The sequence below is a fragment of the Pelodiscus sinensis genome, chromosome 1 (genome assembly GCF_052426305.1).
Source record: "Pelodiscus sinensis isolate ZL-2025 chromosome 1, ASM5242630v1, whole genome shotgun sequence".
Classification (NCBI taxonomy): Eukaryota; Metazoa; Chordata; order Testudines; family Trionychidae; genus Pelodiscus; species Pelodiscus sinensis.
Genome location: NC_143052.1, coordinates 357,478,606 through 357,503,263, shown reverse-complemented (window position 1 = coordinate 357,503,263; position 24,658 = coordinate 357,478,606). Strand labels below are relative to the sequence as shown.

Below are 24,658 nucleotides of genomic sequence, written 5' to 3'. Positions count from 1 at the left end.
CATTTCCCAACATGGAGTGTGTTGTCATTTGGGCAAGTCACCTAGGGTATGTCTAGACTACATGCCACTGCCGACAGAGGCACGTAAATTAGACATACTGACCTAGTCAATGAAGCCTCTGTTGACAGAGACATGTATCCCCAGCTTCATTAAAATAAAAATGGCCGCCGTGCTGTGCCGGCTCAGCTGATTGTCGGCACAATGTGTGAGTCAAGAAGCAAATCGGTCAACAGGGAACGTCTTTTTCGACTGCCCCGGTAAACCTCATTTCATGAGGCATAAGGGAGCGGTAGACAAAGGCTTCCCTTGTCGACCGATCCGCGTCTTGACTCGAATGTTGTGCCGATGATCAGCTGAGCCAGCACAGCGCGGCGACCATTTTTATTTTAATGAAGCCGGGGATATTTAAATGCCTGCTTCATTGACTATGTCGGGTAGCCTATTTTACATGTCTCTGTCAACAGAAGCATGTAGTCTAGACATACCCCTAGATTCCTAGAATCCTGGGGCTGAAAGAGACCTTAGGAGTCATCAAGTCCAATCGCCTGCCCAAAGCAGGACCAACACTAACTCCATCATCCCAGCTAGGGCTTGGTCAAGCCCTGGGATTCTATGATTAATGTGAGTAGTTTATTTTACTTGCAATAAGTTAGGGTATGTCTACACTACCCTCCTAGTTCGAACTCATTTCACGAGGAGTAACGGTAGTTCAAACTAGGAAGCCTAGTTCGAACTACCTAGTTCGTGCCCTGTGTAGCCGCGCTGCACGGGGTTCGAACCAGCGGGGTATTAAAAATGGCGGCTCCCCGCTTATGCAAATGAAGCCCGGGAAATTCAAATCCCGGGCTTCATTTGCAAGTGCGGTATGCCTACATTACCCCGCTAGTTCGAACTAGGAGGGTAGTGTAGACATACCCTTAGGGAGGAGGGTTGAAGTGAAAGAAGGTTGCACCCCATGATTTTCTCCACATGGGTCTGTGAGGTGATTCGCAGCCACAATCAATTGTTGGTCCGTGGGCTCAGGTCAGCAAGTCTAATTAAGTAAAAAAAAAGTGTTAAAAGGAGAGGAACCCCCTGGGAATTGTCTGTGCTTTGGCCTCTACTGTGAACGGGATGGCATTTCCATGGATTGGTCATCAGTGATCGCTATATCCTTCCCGGAGGGGTGTTCTACTTCAGAGGTTCCCCTGGCACAGGTCTTGCCACAGATTAGCTTCCCATTCTCGTATTTAGAGCAGGCAGGTGAATGGGGACTCCCGACAACACAGAGTCTCTGCTCTAGGGGTCATTACTGGGTAGCAATGAGGGATAAACAGGATCCACACGCCTGCTCCTGTTGAGTGCACATTAAGCTGTCCCACAAAATGATGTTTAGCTGCTATTGACACGTCAACTATAGAACTGCTCTGCGTGGGCCACGTACTCGTGGTTCATTTCTCTGAACAGTGGAAATACCTTTTCTGTGTGTGTGTGTGTGTGTAGAGCAGGCAATTAGCTGCAGTCATGAAAACAGCCTCCAGCTGTGCATAGGGTGTCTCCTGTTAACACTGTCTCTCCATCCAGCTGTTGGTACTGCGACCGTCACCCAGGAGCCTGGACATCTAAAGGAAATCAGAGGAACATACAGTATATATAGGAGACACCGTTTTGCCTCCAACTGGGACACTTTTTCATCCATGTTATATTCTTCTCACCTACCCCATGTCAGATTTCAATGCAACCGACTTCACCAACCCCTCCACCTTCATCCTGTTGGGCATTCCTGGCCTAGAGGCAGTCCATGTCTGGATCGCCATCCCCTTTTCTGCCATCTATGCCATAGCTGTCTTTGGGAACCTCGCCATCCTGTTTGTTGTGAAGAAAGAGCCGAGCCTCCATGAGCCCATGTACTATTTCCTCTGCATGCTGGCTGCCAGTGACCTGGTCCTGTCTACGTCCACCCTGCCCAAAATGCTGAGCATCTTCTGGTTCAATTCCAGGGAGATACATTTCAGTGCCTGCCTCACCCAGGTGTTCTTCATTCACTGTTTTGCATCGATCGCGTCTGGGATATTGGCCGCCATGGCTTTTGATCGCTATGTGGCCATCTGCCATCCCCTGAGACATTCCACCATCCTGACAAACCCTTTGGTGGCCAAGATTGGCCTGGCCATGCTGCTGCGCAATGCTGTCGTTATATTGCCCTATCCCTTCCTGCTGAGGCAATGGCCATATTGTAGAACCAACATCATCCCTGAGCCGTACTGTGTCCACATCGCTGTGGTGAAGCTGGCCTGCGCCGACACCCGCGTCAATAGTTACTACGGACTCTTTGTGCTGTTCGGTGTGGTTGGTGTGGATGGGATTTTCATTGTCATCTCCTACATGCAGATCCTCAGGGCCATCTTCAGCCTCCCCTCAAAGGACGCCCGACTCAAGACATTTTTGACCTGTGGTACACATCTCTGTGCCATTGTAATCTTTTACCTCCCAATTGTCATGTACTCCCTCATTTATCGTTTTGGACAGAATTTTCCCCAACATTTCCATGTTCTCCTGGGCAACATGCACTTCCTGCTGCCTACCATGCTAAACCCCATCATCTATGGGGTGAAGACCAAACAAATACAGGGCCGTCTGCTCATCCTTATTACTTGTAAATAGTCTAAAGTTTTCTCCTGATGCTCTGGCCCTCGTACCAAGCTGTGTGGAACACTGCCTGGTGCTCTAAGGTTGGGCCTGCTTCCTTGAATCACTTATTTTGGTGTCCAATAGATATTACATCCTTTTCTGGGCTTCTAGTGCTGTGTCAGGTGACACATCTTGGAATCAGTTTCTGTACTATTTTATAACTCATAGGGCTGCTACCTTTCTAATAGCTGGCTATTGGACCCTGAGACCTAATTCTCCAAGGATTGTGTGCAGCCCTACTTCTTTTCTCAAAGGCCCCTCCCCCTGCTTCACGTAGTCCCATTATGAACCAGGCCCTTGCTCCACTTCTTATAGCATCCCCCAAGCCTTGACCCTGTCTTTAATAACCCCTGACTGCCATCACTCGCTGGATCTTCTCCACCTCTGTCCTGCTACAGCTGGGCTCCCTGTGCTCCAGGGTTGGGCTGGGAGCTGTGGAAACTTCAGCAATGTCCTGTCTGCACATAGGAGATGGACCCAGATGAGCAGGGCCAATTGTGGGTTAATAACCCGATGCCTCCTCCCAGCCATGCAGGGAACAGGTAGAGCCAGTTCCCCATTTCTGTCTGGTTTTATAGTTCATAACGAGCACTTGGCCAGCCTACCTGCTATGGAGGAAAAACAGACTTTTGCTGGGTAAAACCAAGACTTCAGTTTTTAAACTACCCACGGTCACAGATTCCCTGATCTCAGGAGGTACGCTGACACCACCCAACTGAAAGTGCCCTTTTTTCAAAGCCAGGAAGACTCATTGTTAATTTCTCCCTGTGGGGTACTCCGAAGCTCTCTTATCCTCTCAGGAGAGAGTTTGAAAGCAAACTGTAAATTCTGATAACTGACCTCTCAGTCTCAGCATGTGCACACAGATCTTCCTGCTTTGTAGGACCCTGCAATAGTCATAAATAAGGTGATTTTTATGAACAAAACAAAAAACTTGATCAAGCATACTTTGTTTCCTGGTTTTACAGAGCAACAAAAGAAAGGGTTAAAACACAAAGAATTCCTTCCTTGGGATTTTTGTTCAATTATAGTGTATGGAGCATAGGGGAACACATGGGTTCAGCACTGGGTTGACAAACGAGAAATAATAAATAATAAAAGTAATAACAATAAAGAACCCTGATTGCATCTAATTACACATTCCCTGTCTACAGGCAGTCCCCGAGTTACGCGGATCCGACTTATGTCGTATCCGCAGTTACGAATGGGGATTTTCTCGCCCCGGAGGACTGGAATGGCGGGACGCCTGGTCCCGCCGCCCGCCTCCTCTGGGGCGAGAAAAGCTGCTCCCCATCTCCCTGGTCTGCTGGGGGAGCCAGCAGACCAGGGAGACGGGGAGCAAAGCAGCAGAGGACCCGGGGCCGGACCCGCGGCCGCTTCCAGATCAGCTGGAAGCGCTGCGGGTCCAGCCGGGTCCTCCGCGGCTTTGCTCAGCAGACCAGGGAGACGCTGAGCAAAGAGGCAGAGGACCCGGGGCCGGACCCGCGGCGCTTCCAGCTGATCTGGAAGAGGCCACGGGTCCGGCCCCGGGTCCTCTGCCACTTTGCTCGGCGTCTCCCTGGTCTGCTGGGGGGGGGGAACACAGCTAGTGCCCCCCCCAGAAGACCAGGGAGATGTGGAGCAAAGCCCGGGGCCTGTGGTAGAGCAGGTGGGGCACTGCCGGTTGTTCCCGCAGCACCGCTCCTTGGTGCTACTGGACCAACCCGACAGCACCCCAGCTGCTCTGCCCCAGGAATCCTGATTCAGCTGCTGCTGGTCAGTTTCAGCAGCGGCTGAATCAGGACGCCTGGGGCAGAGCAGCTGGGGTGCTGCTGGGTTGGTCCAGTAGCGCCAAGGAGCGGCAGCGCTACTGGACCAACCCAGCAGCACCCGAGCTGCTCTGCCCCAGGCGACCCCAAGTTAGCCACTGCTGAAACTGACCAGCGGCTGACTACAGGAAGCCCGAGGCAGAGTTGCTCTGCCCCGGGCTTCCTGGAATCAGCTGCTGATCAGTTTCAGCAGCGGCTGAATCTGGATGCCAGTTCCGACTTACATACAGATTCAACTTAAGAACAAACCTACAGTCCCTATCTTGTACGTAACCCGGGGACTGCCTGTACTCATGTTTGTCATTTCAAAGTTCCATCCATTTCAGACATGAATATTACTAGGCATTCCATGTCCAGCTCCCAAGGTTCATTTTGTCTTCCCTCGGCATTTTTTCCCTCTCTCTCAAACCACACACACAACTACACAGGTACATCACTGCTTTCAATTCAAATCTCACCCTTTCTTCCCATTGACTTTCCTGCCTCCCTGCCAACACTCCCTGGATACCGACTGTTCTTGATGTAACCCTTTACATGCACTTTAGTTAATGAATGCTGGGATGTTCAGAAAAGTATGGTACCCTTCCCATCCACCACGGGAGGGTTTTGTCAAGACCTTCCAAAACACCGAGACTGGATGAGCCAGAAGAAACTGGGACAGGAAAGAGACACAAGGGCAGCAGAGGGGACTCTTTGGTTGCATATTATGGTTGGTCTTTGCCTGTTCATAGAGACTCTAAATTTGAAGCAAGCAGCAGAGATGACTTTCATGTTGTTGAGCTTGAAACTGTAGCCAATAGAGCCAACCACACTGGTGTAACACCACATTGCAACATTTACTTGAAATGAAATAGAAGCCCACAAAATCAATGTTCCCTTTTATTTTTTGTATCTGAGTGCACAAAAAAATTGTGTTATGTGCATCTGTATTGAGGTAATGTGCTGCCGTGTGCAACTACTAGAAACAAAATTGTAGATGCAATAAATCGATTTTAAAAAATTACCCACAGGATGATTACTCCAGCTAGGAGAGGTGAGGTGTGGAAAATACACAACTCACAGCACTGCATATAAGCATAAGAGAGAAATGAAATTTCCAAATGCTCAAATCAGTCAAAATACACACCAAACAGCCTTTGGGAAGATTGAATGTACAGACTGTGTATGCACCTGGCAGGGAATAGCAAGACGTAACACAAACATCCAGGACTCCCAAATGTCCTGGGAATGATTGTGAAGGAGATGGAGTGTGTGTCTATGTGTGAAATCAAGCTAGTGTGTGTGTGTGAGAAAGAGTGTGTGTGTGTGTGTGTGTGAAACTGGGTGTGTATCAGACAGAGGGGGCGTGTGCTGGCTGCTGGTGGATGGTATGAGGACCATGCACCGTCTCTTTAGGCACAGCTGTAGCCAATTGTCTGAAGACTCCTTTAAATCAGAGCAGCTGTGGCATCTCCATCCCTCTGCTGTGTCCTGTCCCCTCCCCCACTCCGTGGAGATGGGGTAGATGGATGGAGAAAAGTGGGGATAAGAGGACACCCTGTGTCAGTCCCCTATCCCTGCCCTCTGCACAGAAAGCAGGAGGGACCCATGAGCATCTGGCCAGGGGTTCAAGGCAGAGGGCAGGACGAGGTGGCAGCTGAGCAGGTGGGGGTGGGGAGCCTACACAGGTGGGGGTGGGGTGCCAGCTGTTGTGGCTCTCCTTGTGCTCAACAATTGATTAGCTCCTATACGTCCACATGGCTTAGAGGGAGCAACTGGTCTAAATGAGCTGATACAGACAAGGAACCCCTCTGGAAACCATTGTGTAGAAATCTCTCCAAACATCCACTCACTGTGCAGCCTGCGGCACATGAGCCAACAGAATGTGGGGAATTCTTCAGAAAAGGATACAGTAGAACCTCAGAATTAGGAGCCCCTCAAAAAACACACCTCACTGGGAACAGGAACTATTCAATCAGCTCCTCACTGCTGTGGTGCCTCCTGCTGGTTGCTCCAGGGAATTAATTCAGCCCTTGAGTGCAAGGAAATACCGGCTAATGGCCAGAGTGTGTAGAATAGCCCTTGCGTGCAGGGCAGTACAACCTAATGGCTAGAAACTGCATATTAGACTTTAGGTTACAGAGCAGTACAGCCTAGTGGCTGAAGTCTATGGAGTCACCCCTACATCACAGGGTATCACGGCCCAATTGCCAGAGTCCCTGAAGTTCTGGAGCTCCTGCAGCTGCTCCTTCCACTGCAGAGTCCAACCCACGCTCAGCTGATCTGCTCCCTTTAATACTGCTCCAGCATTTGGAGCATGCCAAGTACGGCTGGTGGGCGGTGCTTCCTCCATCTACAAGGCATTTGACTCCTCAGACACCTACCACTTAAGAGGGGATCCGATGGCTCTGGGAGTCCAATCCAGTCCCCCAGATCTGCAGGTCCTTTTGCCAGGTTGCATGGCCAGTTTGCCTCTGGAGCTTTTATGCCCGGTTCACGTTAGTCCCAACACCCATACCCCAGCAAGGGATTTGAACATGGGTCAACAGCACATCCTCTTGGATGCTGGAGGAAGATAAACAGACGATGGCCCTTAATGCAACAACCATTGGGACAGATATTCACCTCAGCACCCAGCGCTGGGATATTGGGTGGGAAGTCTCATCCTGCCTGGTCAGTAGCAAGGACTCTGTGTCCCAGCTCAAGAGTGTGGCTCCGAGCCAACAAACCGGGATTGAGAAATTACCCATGGAATGGTGATACACGGTTGCCAGATGTCCCAGAGGGAAGGAACATAACAGGTAATCCTCACGTGATCCCTCTCCACACAGGCTGGTCTCCTGTCTGTTTAGATTCCCCTTTAGTGTCTGAGCAAACCCTTCTGGGACTGCCCGGCACTCTGTTATAAACACTGCCTCTGTCGGCTCTTGGCGTAGGAAGCTGCTGCAGATGTTGGGCTGAGAAAGGTGTGGGACGCGCCGACCTGAGGGAAGACCCTTTTCTCTCATCACTCACAGGTACCGTCTCTTGCTGAGGGGCTCCCCTGCTCAGCCAACCCAGTGCTACATGGGCATGATGGCCTAGACAGTAAGTGTGGGTCCTTCCTGCTCTTCATTAACTATTAATATCCCAGAGGCCTTGGCACAGACAATGAGTTTGCCTCAGTATCACTGCAGAAAATGTCTTTCTTTTCTGTGCACTCTGATCACCTCAGGTGAAGGCCTCCCACCCTGAGGCGGTGGCTGCATGGCAGTGGTACAGGGCATCCTTCAGGGAGACAGGGATTAGGAGATGTAACGCACAAGGTGAAATTCGGAGGTCCTGGCCCATAATTTGCACAGGCTCCCCTTGGAGTGAGAAGTGAGCACTGACCAGAGGAGCCAGCTGTGTGGTAACGCACAGAGTCTGCCCCTCTTCTGCTGACGTCTCAGGGCTCCTGACTTTTATTTGCTGGAAAGTCTGGAGATGGGTGGGCGCCTCATGGGAATGCCACAGACATGACACATTTTCCCCTGGTTCCATTTGAGAAGTCGGTTGAACCGTTATGTCTGAAAAATTCAAAAAAACACAATTCCAGCTGAACCAGACACACCTCATGGGGAATCTCACTCCGGACACTTATTGTTTGGAACATTTACAAACAATGGACATTGAGGTTTCCCCTTTCAAGGTGTCAGGCAGCTTTTACTGAAGCTGGTCTCCACATCACTGGAGATATTGAAGAGCAGGTTGGACAGACACCTACCAGAGTTGGTCTAGATGGTACTTGGTCCTGCCGTGAGGGCAGGGGACTGGACTTGATGACCTCTCGCAGTCCCTTCCAGTTCTAGTGTTCTATGATTCTATGCTACCTGCCGTGGCCAATCCATTGGTGAATCCCCTTCAACTAAGCACCCCAATCCAATAATGCCTGGGCAAGGAGTTCCACAGGCCAAATATCGGTTATGGAAACACTTCAGACACTGAGTGGAATTGAATTTTCCCTTGTTTATGTGATGTGGGGGAAGACTAAATAAATGCCTGATTTGCATTATTTATGGATAGATGCATAGGGATTGCAGTGAGAATGGTCCATTGGAGAGAATCATAGAATAGGAAGGGACCTTGAGAGGTTATCAAGTTCAGGATCCTGAACTCAGGGCAGGACAAAACACCATGTAGACCATCCCTAAAAGGTGTTTGTTTAACCTGCTCTAAGATCCAACAATGGAAATTCCACAACCTCTTAGGTAATTGATTCCAGTGCTAAACTACCCTCACAGGATTAGTTTTTCCTAATTTACAATTTAAGCCTCCCTCATTGTTATTTAAGCCCAGTGCTTCTTTTCCCATCCTCAGAAGTGAATGAGGATAATTTTTCACCCTCCTGCTTGTAATAACATTTTAAATACCTGCCAAGGCTGATTCCCCATTCTGGCACGATGAATGCAGAAGTGGGGGCCCACAAAGTACCCCAAAATCTGATCTTTCCAGGCTTTGGTAAAAAACGTCCTCACAAAATCTTAAAAACCTAGATTTTGAGGATAAAAATCCACTGCCACCACCCAAGTAATAGTAAGAAAACCAGGGAAGAGATCACTTGGGAAATCTCAGCCCTAAAGTAAAACCAGGACACAAAAATTAACCAATACCAGGTTCATAAAAAAAAGAGCATTCATTATCACCAAAATACTCCTGTTACAAGCATAATGACTAGATGGAAAAGTCACCAAGTAATATACTCATGGGGGACTCCCATGGGCCAAGAACTTAGTTACAAAGGAGAGGAAAACCCATTTTAAATGCACAGACATCAGATTCCCATTCCGAAACCATAAAACAATAAAACAGATTTATCGAAACTTTATCCTACTCACAGATGGTGAAGAGTCTTTTCGTGGAGAGAGACATGTTGTCTGTCCCCCTCAGTGTCTGGAGAACAACTGGCCAGGGACAAAGGAGGGAAAACCCCAAAATTCCTTTGTCTCAGTTTGAAAATCACTATCTGCATATCTATTGGCTGACTGCTATCTGGCTAGGTACAGTTAATCCCTTAGGGTACGTCTAGACTACAGGCTTTTGTCGACAGAAGTTTTGTCGACAGATACTGTCGACAAAGCTTCTGTCGACAAAGAGCGTCTAGACTACATCCAGTTCTGTCGACAAAGCAAGCTGCTTTGTCGACATAACAGTGTGGATGCAAAGGACAGTTTTGATGCAATAATGCCTTCTATCGACAGAACTCTGTCAACAAAAGGCATTATTCCTCGTAAAATGAGGTTTACCAGCGTCAACAAAACTGCTGAGTTCTGTTGACGTTATGTTGACAGAACTCAGCGGTAGTATAGATGCAGGTTTAGTTTTGTCAACAAAAGTCCACTTTTGTCGACAAAACCCTGTAGTCTAGACTCACCCTTAGTTCTCAGACTGCTGGCCATCCCTCATGACAGTACCTGTTAAGTACCTGTTATTATGGGTGCATCTAGACAGCACCTTTCTGTTGGAACGAGCTACACAATTTGCACTCTACTAAAGATATAGACACTTCTCCCCTCTCTACAATACGTGTTACCTTGTCTGAGAAAAAAACATTACTTTAGTTTGTCAAGATTTATTCTTGACCAATCCATGCTGACTGTTCCTTTTCTTCTTCTTCTTATCTCCTATATATTTTCAAATGGAATTCTTAATTATTTGTTCCATTTTCTTTCCTTTCACAAAGGTTAAGCTGACAGGTCGGTAATTCCCTAGCTTGGCCTTACTGCCCTTTTTATAGACGGGCATTATAGTTGCTCTTTTCCAGGCTTCTGGAACCTCTCCTGTCTTCCATAGCTTTTCATAATCGTTCAGATATACCTCCTTGAGTAATCTAGGATTTATTTGGCCCTGGTGATCTGAAAACATCTAACTTCTCTAAATAATTTTTAACGTGTTCTTTCCCTTTTCAGGTGCATTCACTATTATTTTTTTTTTTGCATCCAGTCACTCCTAAACTTCTGTGTAAAAACAACAACAAAGAAATTATTAAGCACTTCTGCCAGTCCTTGGTCTTTTGCTTGCTTCTACTGTATTTGTAGAATGTTTTCTTCTTGCCCTTTATGCATCTAGATAAATTCAACTTACTTTGTGTTTTTGCCTTCCTAATTTTGCCCCTGCACACTTGTGTTATTTGTTTAAATTCTTCCTTTCTAATTCCACTTAGTTTACACGGTTTGTAGGACTCTGTTGATTTTTAGCTCATTTGTGATCTCTGGGTTAAGCCAGGGAGGTCTCTTTCCATATACTCATGCGTTGGAAAAAATTGCTCTCCTGCTCTTAATAAACTCTTTAAAAAATTGACAATAGATTTTTTCCCATAGCATCTCAGCAATCAACATGCTGAGTTTCCTGAAGTCTGATTTCTTCACTAACTTCATTTTGCGTGTTTTCCTCCTACCTTTTCTTAGAATCACAGATCCCTTCATTTCACTTTCACTTCCCCCAAGCTGCTTTTAACGTGTCAAATTCTCAACCCATTTGTCCAAAACAGATCTAGAATTTCCCTCACCCGTTAGGCACTGTCCATTTTCTAGGATAACATTATGCCTCCCTACTTTGAGTTCAGCCACCTCTTTATACTGCTTGGCCAATCTTTCGGTCATCCATAAATTTTATCTGCACTGTTTTTTATTTTTAAATTTTCTATTTACAAATTATTACAGATAGGGATGCTCTATTTGCCGATTCTTATAGAGAATACTTCTCTATATACAGATAATTACAGCTAATCCGTTCAGTGTAATTATGTTCCTTCCATGATTCACTCTCCCGTGGTTGTTCCTTCATTTTTTCATATTTTCATATTTTGAGCAGACAGGTGAATTGAGGAGAAGTCCCGAAAACACGGACTCTCTGCTCTGGGTATTCGTATTAGGTATCAATGAGGGATAACCAGGATCTACACTCCTGCATCCTTCAGATCCACCACATGGGGACCAGAACATTAACTTTGCTTTGTCCTCTGGTGTCAATGGGTAGGTATTTCCATGGACCGGCCAGTGGTGATGGCTAGATCTTTCCCTGAGGGGTGTTCTACTCGGGAGGTTCCTTTGGCACAGATCTTGCCACAGATTTATTTCCCATTCTCATATTTAGAGCAGACAGGTGTATGGGGAACTCCCGACAACACAGAGTTTCTGCTCTGGGTGTCCTTACTGGGTAGCAGTGAGGGATAACCAGGATCCACACGCCTGCTCCCCTCGAGCACACATTAAGCTTTCCCACAAAATGACGTTTAGCCACTGTTGACACGTCAAATATAGAACCTTCCTTAGTGGGGCCAGAGAATCGTGGTTCATTTCTCTGAACAATGAAATGTCTTTTCTGTGTCTGTCTGAAGAGCGGGCAATTAGCTGCCACCATGAAAACAGCCTCCAGCTGTGCATACTGTGTCTCCTGTTAACATTGTCTCTCCATCCAGCTGCTGGTACTGTTGCCATCACTGAAGAGTCTGTGCGTCTGAAGAAAGTCAGGGAAACAGAGTGGATGTAGGAGACACTGTTCTGCCTCCGAGTGAAACACCCTCTCATCCATGTCATATTTCAACACCACCAGCTTCACCAACCCCCCCACCTTCATCCTGCAGGGCATTCCTGGCCTGGAAGCAGCCCATGTCTGGATCTCCATCCCCTTCTGTGTCATGTATGCCCTAGCCCTCGTAGGGAACATCACCATCCTCTTCGTTGTGAAGATGGAGCCGAGCCTCCACGAGGCCATGTACTATTTCCTCTGCATGCTGGCCACGACTGACGTGGTGCTTTCTACATCCACCCTGCCCAAAACGCTGAGCATCTTCTGGTTCAATTCCAGGGAGATCGATTTCAATGCCTGCCTCACCCAGATGTACTTCATTCACTGGTTTGCAGCGATCGAGTCTGGGATATTGGCCGCCATGGCTTTGGATCGCTACGTGGCCATTTGCCATCCCCTGAGACATTCCACCATCCTGACAAACTTTGTGGTGGCCAAGATTGGCCTGGCCGTGCTGCTGCGCAGTGGCATAGTTATACTGCCCTATCCCTTCCTGCTGAGGCGCTGGTCATATTGCAGAACCAACATCATCCCTGAGCCGTACTGTTCGCACATCGCCGTGGTGAAACTGGCCTGCGGTGACAGCAGCGTCAGTAGTTACTACGGACTCTTTGTAATGCTTTGTGTGGTTGGTCTGGATGTGATTTTTATTGCCATCTCCTACATGCTGATCCTCAGGGCCATCTTCATCCTCCCCACAAAGGATGCCCGGCTGAAGACCTTTTTGACCTGTGGCACACACCTCTGCGCTATTGTAATATTTTACATCCCAAGTGTCATCTACTCCCTCATGTCCCGTTTCGGAAAGAATTTTCCCCTGCATGTCCATGTTCTCCTTGGCAACATGCACTTCCTGCTGCCCCCCATGCTCAATCCGATCATCTACGGGGTGAAGACCAAACAAATACGGGGGCGGCTGCTCGGGCTCATTACTCATAAATAGTCTAAAGTTTTCTCCTGGTGCTCTGGCTCTCAGTCCAAGCTCCTTGCTTCACTGGCTGGTAACATGGTGCTGGACTCGCTTCCCTGAATCACGTCCTTTGTAGTCAGACAGATGTTATGCCCTTTCCTGGCGTTGCTGTTCTGTGTCAGGGGGACAAATTGCAGAGCCAGTGTCTGAACAACTCCATAACTCAGGGTACGTCTACACTAGCTTGTTAGTTCGGGCTAGGTAGGGTAATGAGGGCAAGCAGTGTTGCAAATGAAGCCTGGGATTTAAATATCCTGGGCTTCATTTGCATGTTCCCGGGTGCTTCCATTTTTAAACCCCTCTTAGTCTGAACTCCGTGCCCGCGGCTACACGCGGCATGGAGTAGGTAGTTCGAATTAAAGATCCTAATTTGAACTACTGTTACTCGTCATTCCAGGATATTTAAATCCCGGCCTTCATTTGTAACTCCACTTGCCCTCATTACCCTACCTAGTCCAAACTAATGAGCTAATGTAGACGAACCCTCATAGGGCTGCCACCTTTCAAATTGCTGGCAACTGGATTTAAAGACCCTGTACCTTCCCTTCTGATTTCCCCAGGGGCTGTGTCCTGTCCTACTTGTCTCCTCAAAGGCCCCTTCCCATGCATCATGTGGTCCATTGTGTGCCAGGCCCTTTCTCCACTTCTTCCACCATCACCCAGCCCTTCACCGTATTTTTATTAACTCCTGCCTCCCGTCACCCACTGAACCTTCTCTACCTCTGCCCTGCTACAGCTGGGCTCCCTCTGCTCCGGTGCTGGGACGAGACCAAAGCTCTTTCTGCGCCTATGAGGTGGACCTAGGTGACCGGGGCAATTGTGGGATAAAGACCTTATACCTTCCCCCTGCTGTGCAGTTGCCAGATAGAACCAGATCCCCATATCAGTCAGATTTTAGAGTTCAAAACTTACACCTGATACCTAGACAGTAGCAGGAGGGCTGGTTTTCCTTTGTGATATTTACTGCCACACTATTCCTGCTCTATTTTATTCTGCTGTGCATTAGATGCAGCAGGAAGGCAAGTAACCTAAAGGCTTGTATCCTGTCCTACATTGGCTTTGGCAAATGTATAATCTTGAGGTATATACAAGCTAAACAAATAAGTGTGGTGCAGCCTCACAGCCCAATGGTAAACCTGATCTTGGGACAAGGGACTTGTCATCCCCAAAGGTGGTAACCAGAAATTCATCTTACAACAGACAACAAGACCCAGGAAGCAAGACAGGCACTCAACAGACACAACCTAGATGGGTGGAAACCCTATTGTCTCACTTTTGATAGGTCTTTGAGGTCTATAAAATCATGAGTGGTGTGGAGAGAGCGGACAAAGAAAAGTTATGTATTAGTTCCCATAATAGAAGAACTAGAGGATACCAAATGAAATTAATGGGTAGCATTGAAGGCTAGGACTATAACAGAGTTTAAAGAGAAGCTAGATAATTTCCTGGAGGTTAGGTCCATAAAAGGCTATCAGCCAGGGGATAGAATTGGTGTCCCTGGCCTCTGTTTGTCAGAGGCTGGAGAGGGATGGCAGGAGACAAATCGCTTGATCATTGTCTTCAGTCCACCCCCTCTGGGGCACCTCGTGCTGGCCACTGTCGGCAGACAGGCTACTGGGCTAGATGGACCTTTGGTCTGACCCACTACGGCCGTTCTTATGTTCTTTTCACTGAAGGAGCCATCTGTATCCCTAAATCTTTGAGCTTTTCACGTACTCTTCATTCAGACACTTTGCATCAAGGGGGAGGAGGCTGGAGCAGAGGCGTCTGTCTATAAACAGGTTGGTCATTAAAGACTCTCAACCTAATGAGATCTCTCCCAGTAGAATAAGAGTCACTGCATTGTTGGTAAAATCAGTTTTCTCCAGCGTCTCTGCAGATAGGTGGGTTGGGAAGGGATGGAACTTCCCATTGGAGGGAACAGAGAAAGAGTCACTTGAACTAGAAGGCTACAAGAGCAATGTTCCATCTTACTTTTTCCATCTGTGTGCAGAATAAATTTTGTTGTGTTCATCACTAGCGAGATAATCTTCTCCTGTGCACCACTGGTAGAAACAAAACCCTAGGGCTATGTCTACACTGGCATGATTTTCCGGAAATGCTTTTAACGGAAAAGTTTTCCGTTAAAAGCATTTTTGGAAAAGCGTGTCTAGATTGGCAGGACACTTTTCCGGAAATGCACTTTTTCCGGAAAAGCGTCCGTGGCCAATCTAGATGTGCTTTTCCGCAAAAAAGCCCCGATCATCATTTTCGTGATCGGGGCTATTTTGTGGAAAACACTACTGTGCTGTCTACACTGGCCCTTTTCCAGAACAGTTTTCCGGAAAAAGACTTTTGCCCGAACGGGAGCAGCATAGTTTTTACCCCTTCTCTACTTACGCTACATCGATGACATCTTTATGATCTGGACGCATGGCCAAGAAACACTGGAGACATTCCACAGAGATTTCAACAACCTACACCCCACCATTAACCTCAGCCTGGACCATTCCACACGAGAGATCCATTTCCTGGACACCACAGTACAAATCAACAATGGAAAATTAGACACCACCCTCTACAGAAAACCCACCGACTCATACAGTTACCTACATGCTTCCATCTCCCATCCAGCACACACCATACGATCCATCATCTATAGCCAAACCCTTCGATACAACCGCATGTGCTCTAATCCCACAGACAGAGACCAGAAACTTCAGGATCTCTACCAAGCATTTATAAACCTCAACTACCCACCTGGAGAAATAAAAAAGCAAATTGAAAGAGCCAAATGAATACCTAGAAACCATCTACTTCAAGACAGACCCAAGAAAACCAACAATAGAACACCACTTGTCATCACCTACAGCTCCCAACTTAAACCTGTCCAACACATTATCAATAGATTACAGCCTATACTGGAACAGGACACTAAACTCCAAGAAGCTCTGGGAGACAGACCCATAGTCTCCTATAGACAACCACCTAACCTCAAGATGATTCTTACCAACAACCACAGGACATACCACACTAATACCAACCCTGGTACTTTCCCTTGCAACAAACCCCGCTGCCAGCTTTGTCCACATATTCACTCTGCTGACACCATTATTGGACCCAACCAAGTGAGTTATAAGATCAAGAACACATATTCCTGCGCATCCAGAAAAATAATCTATGTTTTCATGTGCCGAAAGTGTCCGTCTGCTATGTACATTGGACAAACGTCTCAGACACTTCGCCAAAGAATCAATGCCCACAAACCAGACATTAGAGAGGATCACAAAGAAAAAACAGTTGCTTGTCATTTCATCCAGAAAGGACACAGTCTTAATGACCTGCTAACCTGCATCCTACTTCAGAAGACATTCAAATCTGCACTTGAAAGGGAATCCTCTGAACTGGAATTCATGCTAAAATTCGACACTCTCCGCACCGGACTTAACAAAGACCCCGGCTATCTTACACATTACAAAGATAGCTTCCCCAATTATCACCTCTAATTCTATTAACTCACAGACATTTCCCCTTCCCCACCTCTAATATCATTAACTCACTGGCATTCACCTTCCTTCCCCCTCCCCCCCCACATACCCCTTCTGTTCTGTAATGTGATTTGTCCTTTTCATGTGTGTTCATTTTTTTAAATTGTATCCTTTGGTATATATGGTTGTGACAATTTTCGTCCATTATTTGATCTGAGGAAGTGGGTCTGGCCCACGAAAGCTCATCATCTAATAAACCATCTTGTTAGTCTTTAAAGTGCTACATAGTCCTGTATTTTTTTCCAGAAAAGCACTGATGATTTTACATTAGATCGTCAGTGCTTTTCCGGAAATTCACGCGGCGAGTGTAGACAGCTAGCAAGTTTTTCCAGAAAAGCGGCTGATTTTCCCGAATAACTTGCCAGTGTAGACATACAGATGTAATACATCTATTTTTAAGAAGTGACTGTAGGAATAATTACTCCAAGTAGGACAGGTGAGGTGTGGAAAACTCACAACTCACAGCATTGCATTTAAGCATAAGATGGAAATGAAATTCTGAAATGCTCAGAACAATCAAAATATGAAAACAACAGACCTGAGAAAGAGTGTGTAACCCTGGGTTACTCAGGAGAAGGCCATACTCACCTGTGTGCCTGGGAGCCTGATATTTTTAACAGAAAAGGAGATTCTGAGTATCTTGGTGGTGATGATGCTTAATTGGGGATTCCCCATCCCCCCCCTTGCTGCAGTCCCTGGCTCCTAAAGAATGTACAATGGTGGTGCCTCCACCTGGGTGGCCCTGTACACACTTATGGGCTGTGTCTACACTGGCATGAATTTCCGGAAATGCTTAAAACGGAACAGTTTTCCGTTATAAGTATTTCTGGAAAAAGAGCGTCTACACTGGGAGGCTGCTTTTCCGGAAAAGCCCTTTTTCCGGAAAAGAGTCTGTGGCAAATGTAGACGCGCTTTTCCGGAAAAAAGCCCCGATCGTCATTTTCGCGATCGGGGCTTTTTTCCGGAAAAGACTACTGTGCTGTCTACACTGGCCCTTTTCCGGAACAGTTTTCCGGAAAAAGGACTTTTGCCCAAGCAGGAACAGCATAGTTTTTCCGGAAAAGCAGCTGATTTCTTACAGTAAATCGTCACTGCTTTTCCGGAAATTCAAGAGGCCAGTGTAGACAGCTCGCAGCTTATTCCAGAAAAGCGGCTGCTTTTCCGGAATAAGTGGCCCAGTGTAGACACAGCCATGGTGTGCCTTGGGAGCCTCCAGGAATAGAATTACTGCAGTCATAATCTAGATCCAACTCTGAAACAAGAATTCTAAACAATATACAGCCATTGGGCCCTGCAGCAAACCGTGACAGTACCCAAACCTGAGCCGGGCATCACAGAAGCTGCAGACCCTCTGGTAGGCTGCAGACCCCCATTGCCAGTACCTTTACCCTACCCCAAGATGGCCCTTATCAGCTGAAGGACGAGATGGAAATCTCCCCAGAGCGGAAGGGCGAGAGCTACTTTGTTCTTGGAGGCACAGATTTCTTCCAAAAAGTCACACGCCTTCAGCACATCGGGTGTCGGGACCTCGGGCCCCCGAATGCCTTGGGGCCAGACCCCTTTACGTACCCCATGACCAATTGACACGGGAAGCAGGGACTCTGAAGTCCCTGCTGGGAAGATGGTAGGGGCAGTGGCAGAGGGAGAACAGCTCCAGACGTGCTGGGAGTGGGAGAAACAAAAACTGCCTCCCGGGGGCCAAGGTCTGAGCTGAATGTGGCAGCCCCGGGAGTGGCAGGAATAGTATAAGGGGAGGAGAAGAGATCAGGGAGGGGATCAGGGAAGGAGAAAGACGAGGAAGAGGAGTAGGAGGAGGAAGTGGTAGGGGGTTAGGAAAAAGACGAGGAAGAGAGGGAGCTGTAGCCAGACAGGAACCGCCCTCCCACCCCCCGCCGTAACATCCATTTTTGCTTGCCTGGAGCACACAGGACACACAGAGCAGTAAAATCAGCATAGTCTTTGAAGCCTTGACAGGAGGCCCGGATATGCTGGCTGCTGTGACCCTGGATGGCTGTAAACAGAGATACGCCAATTGCTGACCTTGAGGCTGCGAGAACTGCCTTGACTGGTACCTATATTGATGTGTCTCTTCCAAGTGTAAATTAAGTTGAAACTCCCTTGTAAGAACTGGTGTCACAAAGATGGACCAACACAATTTGGCATCTTAGATAAGAAAGGATACGGGCCCCTATGGGTATAAGATGGGTCCAGCAGCGCATTTACTCTGAGCATCAATCTACCATCTATCTGCTGGTCGGGTTAGGTGATTGGACTCCCGAGGTTCCACGGGGACGCCCACCTTGTATTCGTCTTTCCTAGGAATTGAGGGACCGGCCCTGGCTTAACCCGCTGGAGTCGAGAGGCACAGAAGGGGGTAAAAATTGTACCTGGATGTGGTCCTTTGTCTTATGTACACATAGACTTAGAGCTCTTTAAAGATTAAGCTGTCACTTGGTACCATTATTTCTATTTTCTACCTTTATTTTCTTTGTAACCATTTTTAAGATCTATATTTGCTAGCAGTTAAGAAATAGAGCAATAGCCATTGTAACCATATGATTTATAAGCTTCTTTAATAAACCTGTAACTGTTTAAGCTTTAACCTGACTCCTTCAGTTGCTGTAACAGAACCAAGCACAATTTAAAAGAACTCCAGCCGGTTATAAGGGACAGATACAGGCAGAGCTGGGTGTTTGGATCGTGTCACCTCCAGGTATCAGATCCGTGGGGCACCTCTCAGCCTTCCCTAGGCTGCCCTCTGCGAAGGGATCATGAGTCCTAGCAGTCGAAGTCTGAAGTGTAATAAGCTCTCCCTGTAAACTCTGGGGCGTCTGTCAGCCTGTTGGCTGCCCGCCGTTAAGGGACCCCGGTCCTAGTGGTCAAAGACACGGACATAAAACTTCTCGGGGCACCCATCGGCCTCCCCTAAGGCCGCCCGTTGCGACAGGAACTTGTGTCCCAGCAGTTGAAGACTCGGGTGTATAACACACACACACGCACTGCCCTGCCCATCGGCTGACAGGAGCAGAAAGAGGGGTGGGAAATTCAGTTGGGAGAGGGGCTGAACAGGGTGCAGGACTGGGGCAGATGTTGGGAGTGGGAACAGGGCCGCCACCTTTTTTCGACACGGAGTTTTTTGGAAAAAAATGGCAATCTAGACGTGGATCTGTCAAAAATAAACCCTTTTCCAACTGATCCTGTATTCCTCAAAAAAGGGTTTTGTGAAGGGCCAAGCTGAGTCTCTGAGGCTATTATTATCCACCAGTAGTGTGAGAACCACGGGGCATAGCCAGAGTTTTAGCCACACCTGTTAAAGTCTTGGTCTTCACAACATCCTCTGGCAAGGAGTTCCACAGGTTGGCTGTGTGCTGAATGAAGAAAAACTTCCTTTTGTTTGTTTTAAACCTGCTGCCTATCAATTCCATTTGGTGACCCCTAGTTTTTATGTGTGCCTGCAGAAAGTGTTTGCGTCTCCACTCAGGCCACTGTTGGTCTACTACCTACACATCCTTTTCAGGGCATTAGACCTCAGTGAGTCTTACTCCTGAACCCTTGCCTTTTCCTAATCTGAATAATTCTAGCTATACTCAAATGCACAGAGCGGCCAATCCCTCACTGACTCCGCCCATGTCTCTAGCGTTCTCACCGCACTTTGGGAAGGTCTTTTAATTGGTGTTTACTCCTACAGCTGGATAAATAACCCAGAAGCTCAGGCAGGTTGGTCTCCATCCTGTTTAGATTCCCTGCGGAGGTCTGAGGAAACCGCCCTGGGATTACCCAGAGCTCTGTTATAAACAGTGCACAGTCCTCTGTCGGCTCTCGGCTGCAGAGGTTGGGCCGAGAGAGGCGTGGGACGTGCCAACATGAGGAAAGACCCTTCACTCTCAGCACTCACAAGTTCCATCTCTTGCTGAGGGGCTCCCGTGCTCAGCCATCCCAGTGCTATGCGGGCGCAATGGTCTAGACGGTAAGTGCGGGTCCTTCCAAAATGTCCCTTTTCTGTGCACCCTGCTCACCTCGGGTGATGTCCTCCCACCCTGAAGCGGTGGCTGCATGGTAGTGGCACAGTGCATCCTTCAGGGAGAGAGGGGTCAGTAGATGTAACACACAAGGTGAAATTCTGAGGTCCTGGCCCAGAGTTTGCTCAGGCTCCCCTTGGAGTGAGAAGTGAGCACCGACTGGAGACACCAGCTGTGTGGTAACGCACAGAAACTACCCCTCCTCCACTGGCATCTCAGGGCTCTGGCTAGGAAGCGGGGGAGCGTGAGTGGACATTACCTAACTTTTATCTGCTGGAAAACCTGGAGATGGAAGGGTTCCTCACGGGAACGCCACAGACAAGACACATTTTCCCCTGGCTGCATCCGATAAGTCGGTTGAACTGTTATGTCTGAACATACCCCTCGTGGGGAATCTCACTCCAAACACGTATTGTTTGGAAAATTTACAAAAAACAGAAATTGAGGTTTTCCTTTTCAAAGTGTCAGGCAGTCTTTACTAACATTGGTCTCACCAGTGCCACCTGCCACGGCCAATCCTTCAGTGAAACCCTTTCAACTAAGCACCCCAGTCGAATAATGCCTGTGGCAAGGAGTTCCACAGGCCAAATGTGGGTTATGGAAACAATTCAGACACTGGGTGGAATTGAATTTTCCCTTGCTCATGTGATGTGAAGCAGAGTACATTTAAAAACCTGATTTACATTATTTCTGGATAGATGCATAGGGATTGCAGAGAGAATGGGCCATGGGAGAGAATTATAGAACAGGAAGGGACCTTGAGAAGTTATCAAGACCAGGATCCTGAACTTAAGGAAGGACAAAGCACCGTGTAGACCACCCCTAAAAGGTGTTTGTCTAACCTGCTTTAAGATCCAGTGATGGAGATTCCACAACTTCCTTAGATCATTGATTCCAGTGCTCATCTACCCTGACAGGATGTTTTTCCTAATTTACAATGTAAACTTCCCTCATTGTTATTTAAGCCCATTACTTCTTTTCCCATCCTCAGAAGTTAATGAGGATAACTTTCCACTCTCCTCCTTGTAACAATATGGGAAGTACTTTTAAACTGTTATTAAGTTTCCTCTCTTTTCCAGACAAAACAAATCCAATTATTTTACCCTTCCCTCATAGGTCACGTTTTCTAGATCTTTAATCTTTTTTTGTTGATCTTCTCTGGACCTCCTCCAATTTCTCCACATTTTTCTTGAAATGTGGTGCCCCAAACTGGACACAATACTCCACTTGAGGCATACTTCAGCAAAGCACAGAGCAAAATAAAAAAATATTTCTCGTGACTTGCTTACAACATTCCTGCTAATACATCCTAACGTCATCTTTCTTTCTTTCTTTCTTTCTTTCTTTCTTTCTTTCTTTCTTTCTTTCTTTCTTTCTTTCTTTCTTTCTTTCTTTCTTTCTTTCTTTCCAGCAGTGTGACATGGTTGAGTTTAGCTTGTGGTTCTCTGTAAAATCTTGATGCCTTCTGCAATTGTCGTTTCTAGGCAATCATTACCTTCTTATGTATCAAAAGCTTCAGAGGGGGAGCCGAGTGAGTCTGTAACTAGAAAAACTTAAAAAACAACAAATAGTCTTGCAGCACCTTAAAGACTAAAAAAACATGGAGATAGGGTCATGAGCTTTTGTGGGCACAGCCCACTTCTTCTGATGACTGGAGAATTAAAAGTCCAGATCCAAGAATAAATAGGGAAGGGAGGGGAGGAAAGGAAAGGAGGGGAAAAAAGCGAATTAGATTAAGTTTCAAGAGGCTGATAAGAACAATTTTCACCTTTATAAGTACCCATAGTTTGGTTGCTTGGTTAAGTAATTAGGATGTGGAATAGTGATAACAGGATGTGGAAGTTAGTGTGGGAGCCAGCCAATGTCTTTATACATACCTCTATGATAGGAATCAAACTTGTAAATGAAGTTGAGTTCCAACCCTTCCCTGTGTATTTGGTTTATGGAATTGGTCTAAAACAACACTGTGACTTTGAGATCCATTAATGAATGAAAACGATTTGAGAATGAAAACTGTTTGTATTAAAATACATGTTTTCTATAAACCCTGCTGTTGATTGGTATTAATCATACCAATGCCACCAAATAAAAAAAAATAAAAGTCTTCTAATCCCAAAGGACCAGCCACATTTGCATGTCAAATTAACAATAAAAACATGCCGTAGCCAATTCTTTAGAATGTAAAATCTGAAAACTTTATTAAGAAAGAAAGAACATTTTCAAAGTGTTGAAGCAATCAATTACCTTCACTGATTGTAAAGTTCTCGGTGAAGGCTTGTTACACTGATGGAATAAACTGCTGGAGCAGCCAGGATGGGTTGACAGTACTTTGTTCAGAAGTTCGGTCCAAAGCAAAGATCCTTCATAGTTGGGAAGCAGGATAGAAGGCAAATTAGAGGGATTTCCATGGCCTTTTGTTTGTTCTCGACCATGTGGTGAGAATGCTGTGGCCATCGTTGTGTAAAAGTTCATCCCAACATGGGTATGAAGTCACTCGCACAAGGCTCCTGTCCATGCATGACTCAGTTCTTTGTAGCTGGATGCCATGGACCACATTCTGGTGGAAGTTTGGCAGGAAAGTATAATTATGAGCCCCCCGTGATTCACTGTCCCTTGATTGATCCTTTATGTTTCACATCGTTATATTTAGAGCAGATTGGCAAATTCCTGACTCTCTCCGCTCTGGGGGTCCTTACTGGGTAGCAATGATGGATAACCAGGATCCACACGCCTGCTCCCCCTGGGTGCACATTAAGCTTTCCCACAACATGATGTGTAGCCGCTATTGATACGTCAAATATAGAACTGTCCTTAGTGGGGCCAAGGACCCGTGGTCCATTTCTCTGAACAGTCTTTTCTATTTGTGTGTGTCATGAGTGGGCAAGTAGCTGTAGCCATGAAAACAGCCTCCAGCTGCGCATTCTGTGTCTCCTGTTAACATTGTCTCTCTATCCAGCGGTAGGTACTGCGACCATCACCCAGGAGCCAGGGCATCTAGTGGAAATGAGGGGAATGTACAGTAGACGTAAGCGACACTGTTCTACCTCTGAGTGACACCTTCTCATCCATGTCATATTCTTCTCACCTACTTCATGTCCTATATCAACGCAACCGACTTCACCAACCCCTCCACCTTCATCCTGTTGGGCATTCCTGGCCTGGAGACGGCCCATGTTTGGATCTCCATCCCCTTCTCTGCCATCTACGCCATAGCCGTCTTGGGGAACGTCACCATCCTGATCATTGTGAAGAGGGAGCCGAGCCTCCATGAGCCCATGTACTATTTCCTCTGCATGCTGGCCATCACTGACCTGGTCCTGTCCACATCCACCCTGCCCAAAATCCTGAGCATCTTCTGGTTCAATTCCAGGGAGATCGATTTCAATGCCTGCCTCACCCAGGTATTCTTCATACAATGCTTTGCAGCTATTGAGTCTGGGATATTGGCCGCCATGGCTTTCGATCGCTATGTGGCCATCTGCCATCCCCTGAGACATTCCACCATCCTGACAAACCCTTTGGTGGCCAAGATTGGCCTGGCCATGCTGCTGCGCAATGCTGTCATTATATTGCCCTATCCCTTCCTGCTGAGGCAGTGGCCATATTGTAGAACCAACATCATCCCTGAGCCGTACTGTGTCCACATCGCTGTGGTGAAGCTGGCCTGCGCCGACACCCGCGTCAATAGTTACTATGGACTCTTTGTGCTGTTCGGTGTGGTTGGTTTGGATATGATTTTTATTGCCTTATCCTACTTGCAGATCCTCAGAGCCATCTTCAGCCTCCCCACAAAGGACGCCCGACTCAAGACCTTTTTGACCTGTGGCTCACACCTCTGCGCCATCGGAATCTTTTATATCCCAAGTGTCATCTATTCCCTCATCTACCGTTTTGGACAGAATTTTCCTCAGCATGTCCATGTTCTCTTTGGCAACATGCACTTCCTGCTGCCCCCCATGCTAAATCCCATCATTTATGGGGTGAAGACCAAACAGATCCGGGCCCGGCTGCTCGGGCTTGTTACTCGTAAATAGTGTCAAGTTTCCTCCTGGTGCTCTGGCTCTCGGATCAAGCTTTGTACAACACTGTCTGATGACCTGCTGCTGGGCTCTCTTCCCTGAATCACTTCCTTTATTG

General features: G+C 47.2%; 3 protein-coding genes across 3 annotated transcripts; all 3 read left to right on the top strand.

Annotated features, from left to right (window-relative positions):
* Positions 1-1,701: 1,701 nt before the first annotated feature.
* Positions 1,702-2,643, top strand: LOC142818531 (olfactory receptor 52M1-like). Its single transcript, XM_075898928.2, has one exon. The coding sequence runs from the start codon at positions 1,702-1,704 to the stop codon at positions 2,641-2,643; it is 942 nt and encodes a 313-aa protein (XP_075755043.2).
* Positions 2,644-12,006: 9,363 nt separating this feature from the next.
* LOC149526116 (olfactory receptor 52B2-like) lies at positions 12,007-12,948 on the top strand. The gene has a single exon (XM_089777357.1). It carries the CDS (start codon positions 12,007-12,009, stop codon positions 12,946-12,948), a length of 942 nt encoding a protein of 313 aa, XP_089633483.1.
* A 10,665-nt stretch (positions 12,949-23,613) lies between these two features.
* On the top strand, positions 23,614-24,555 carry LOC142818525 (olfactory receptor 52M1-like). Its single transcript, XM_075898828.2, has one exon. The coding sequence runs from the start codon at positions 23,614-23,616 to the stop codon at positions 24,553-24,555; it is 942 nt and encodes a 313-aa protein (XP_075754943.2).
* The last annotated feature ends 103 nt before the right edge of the window (positions 24,556-24,658 follow it).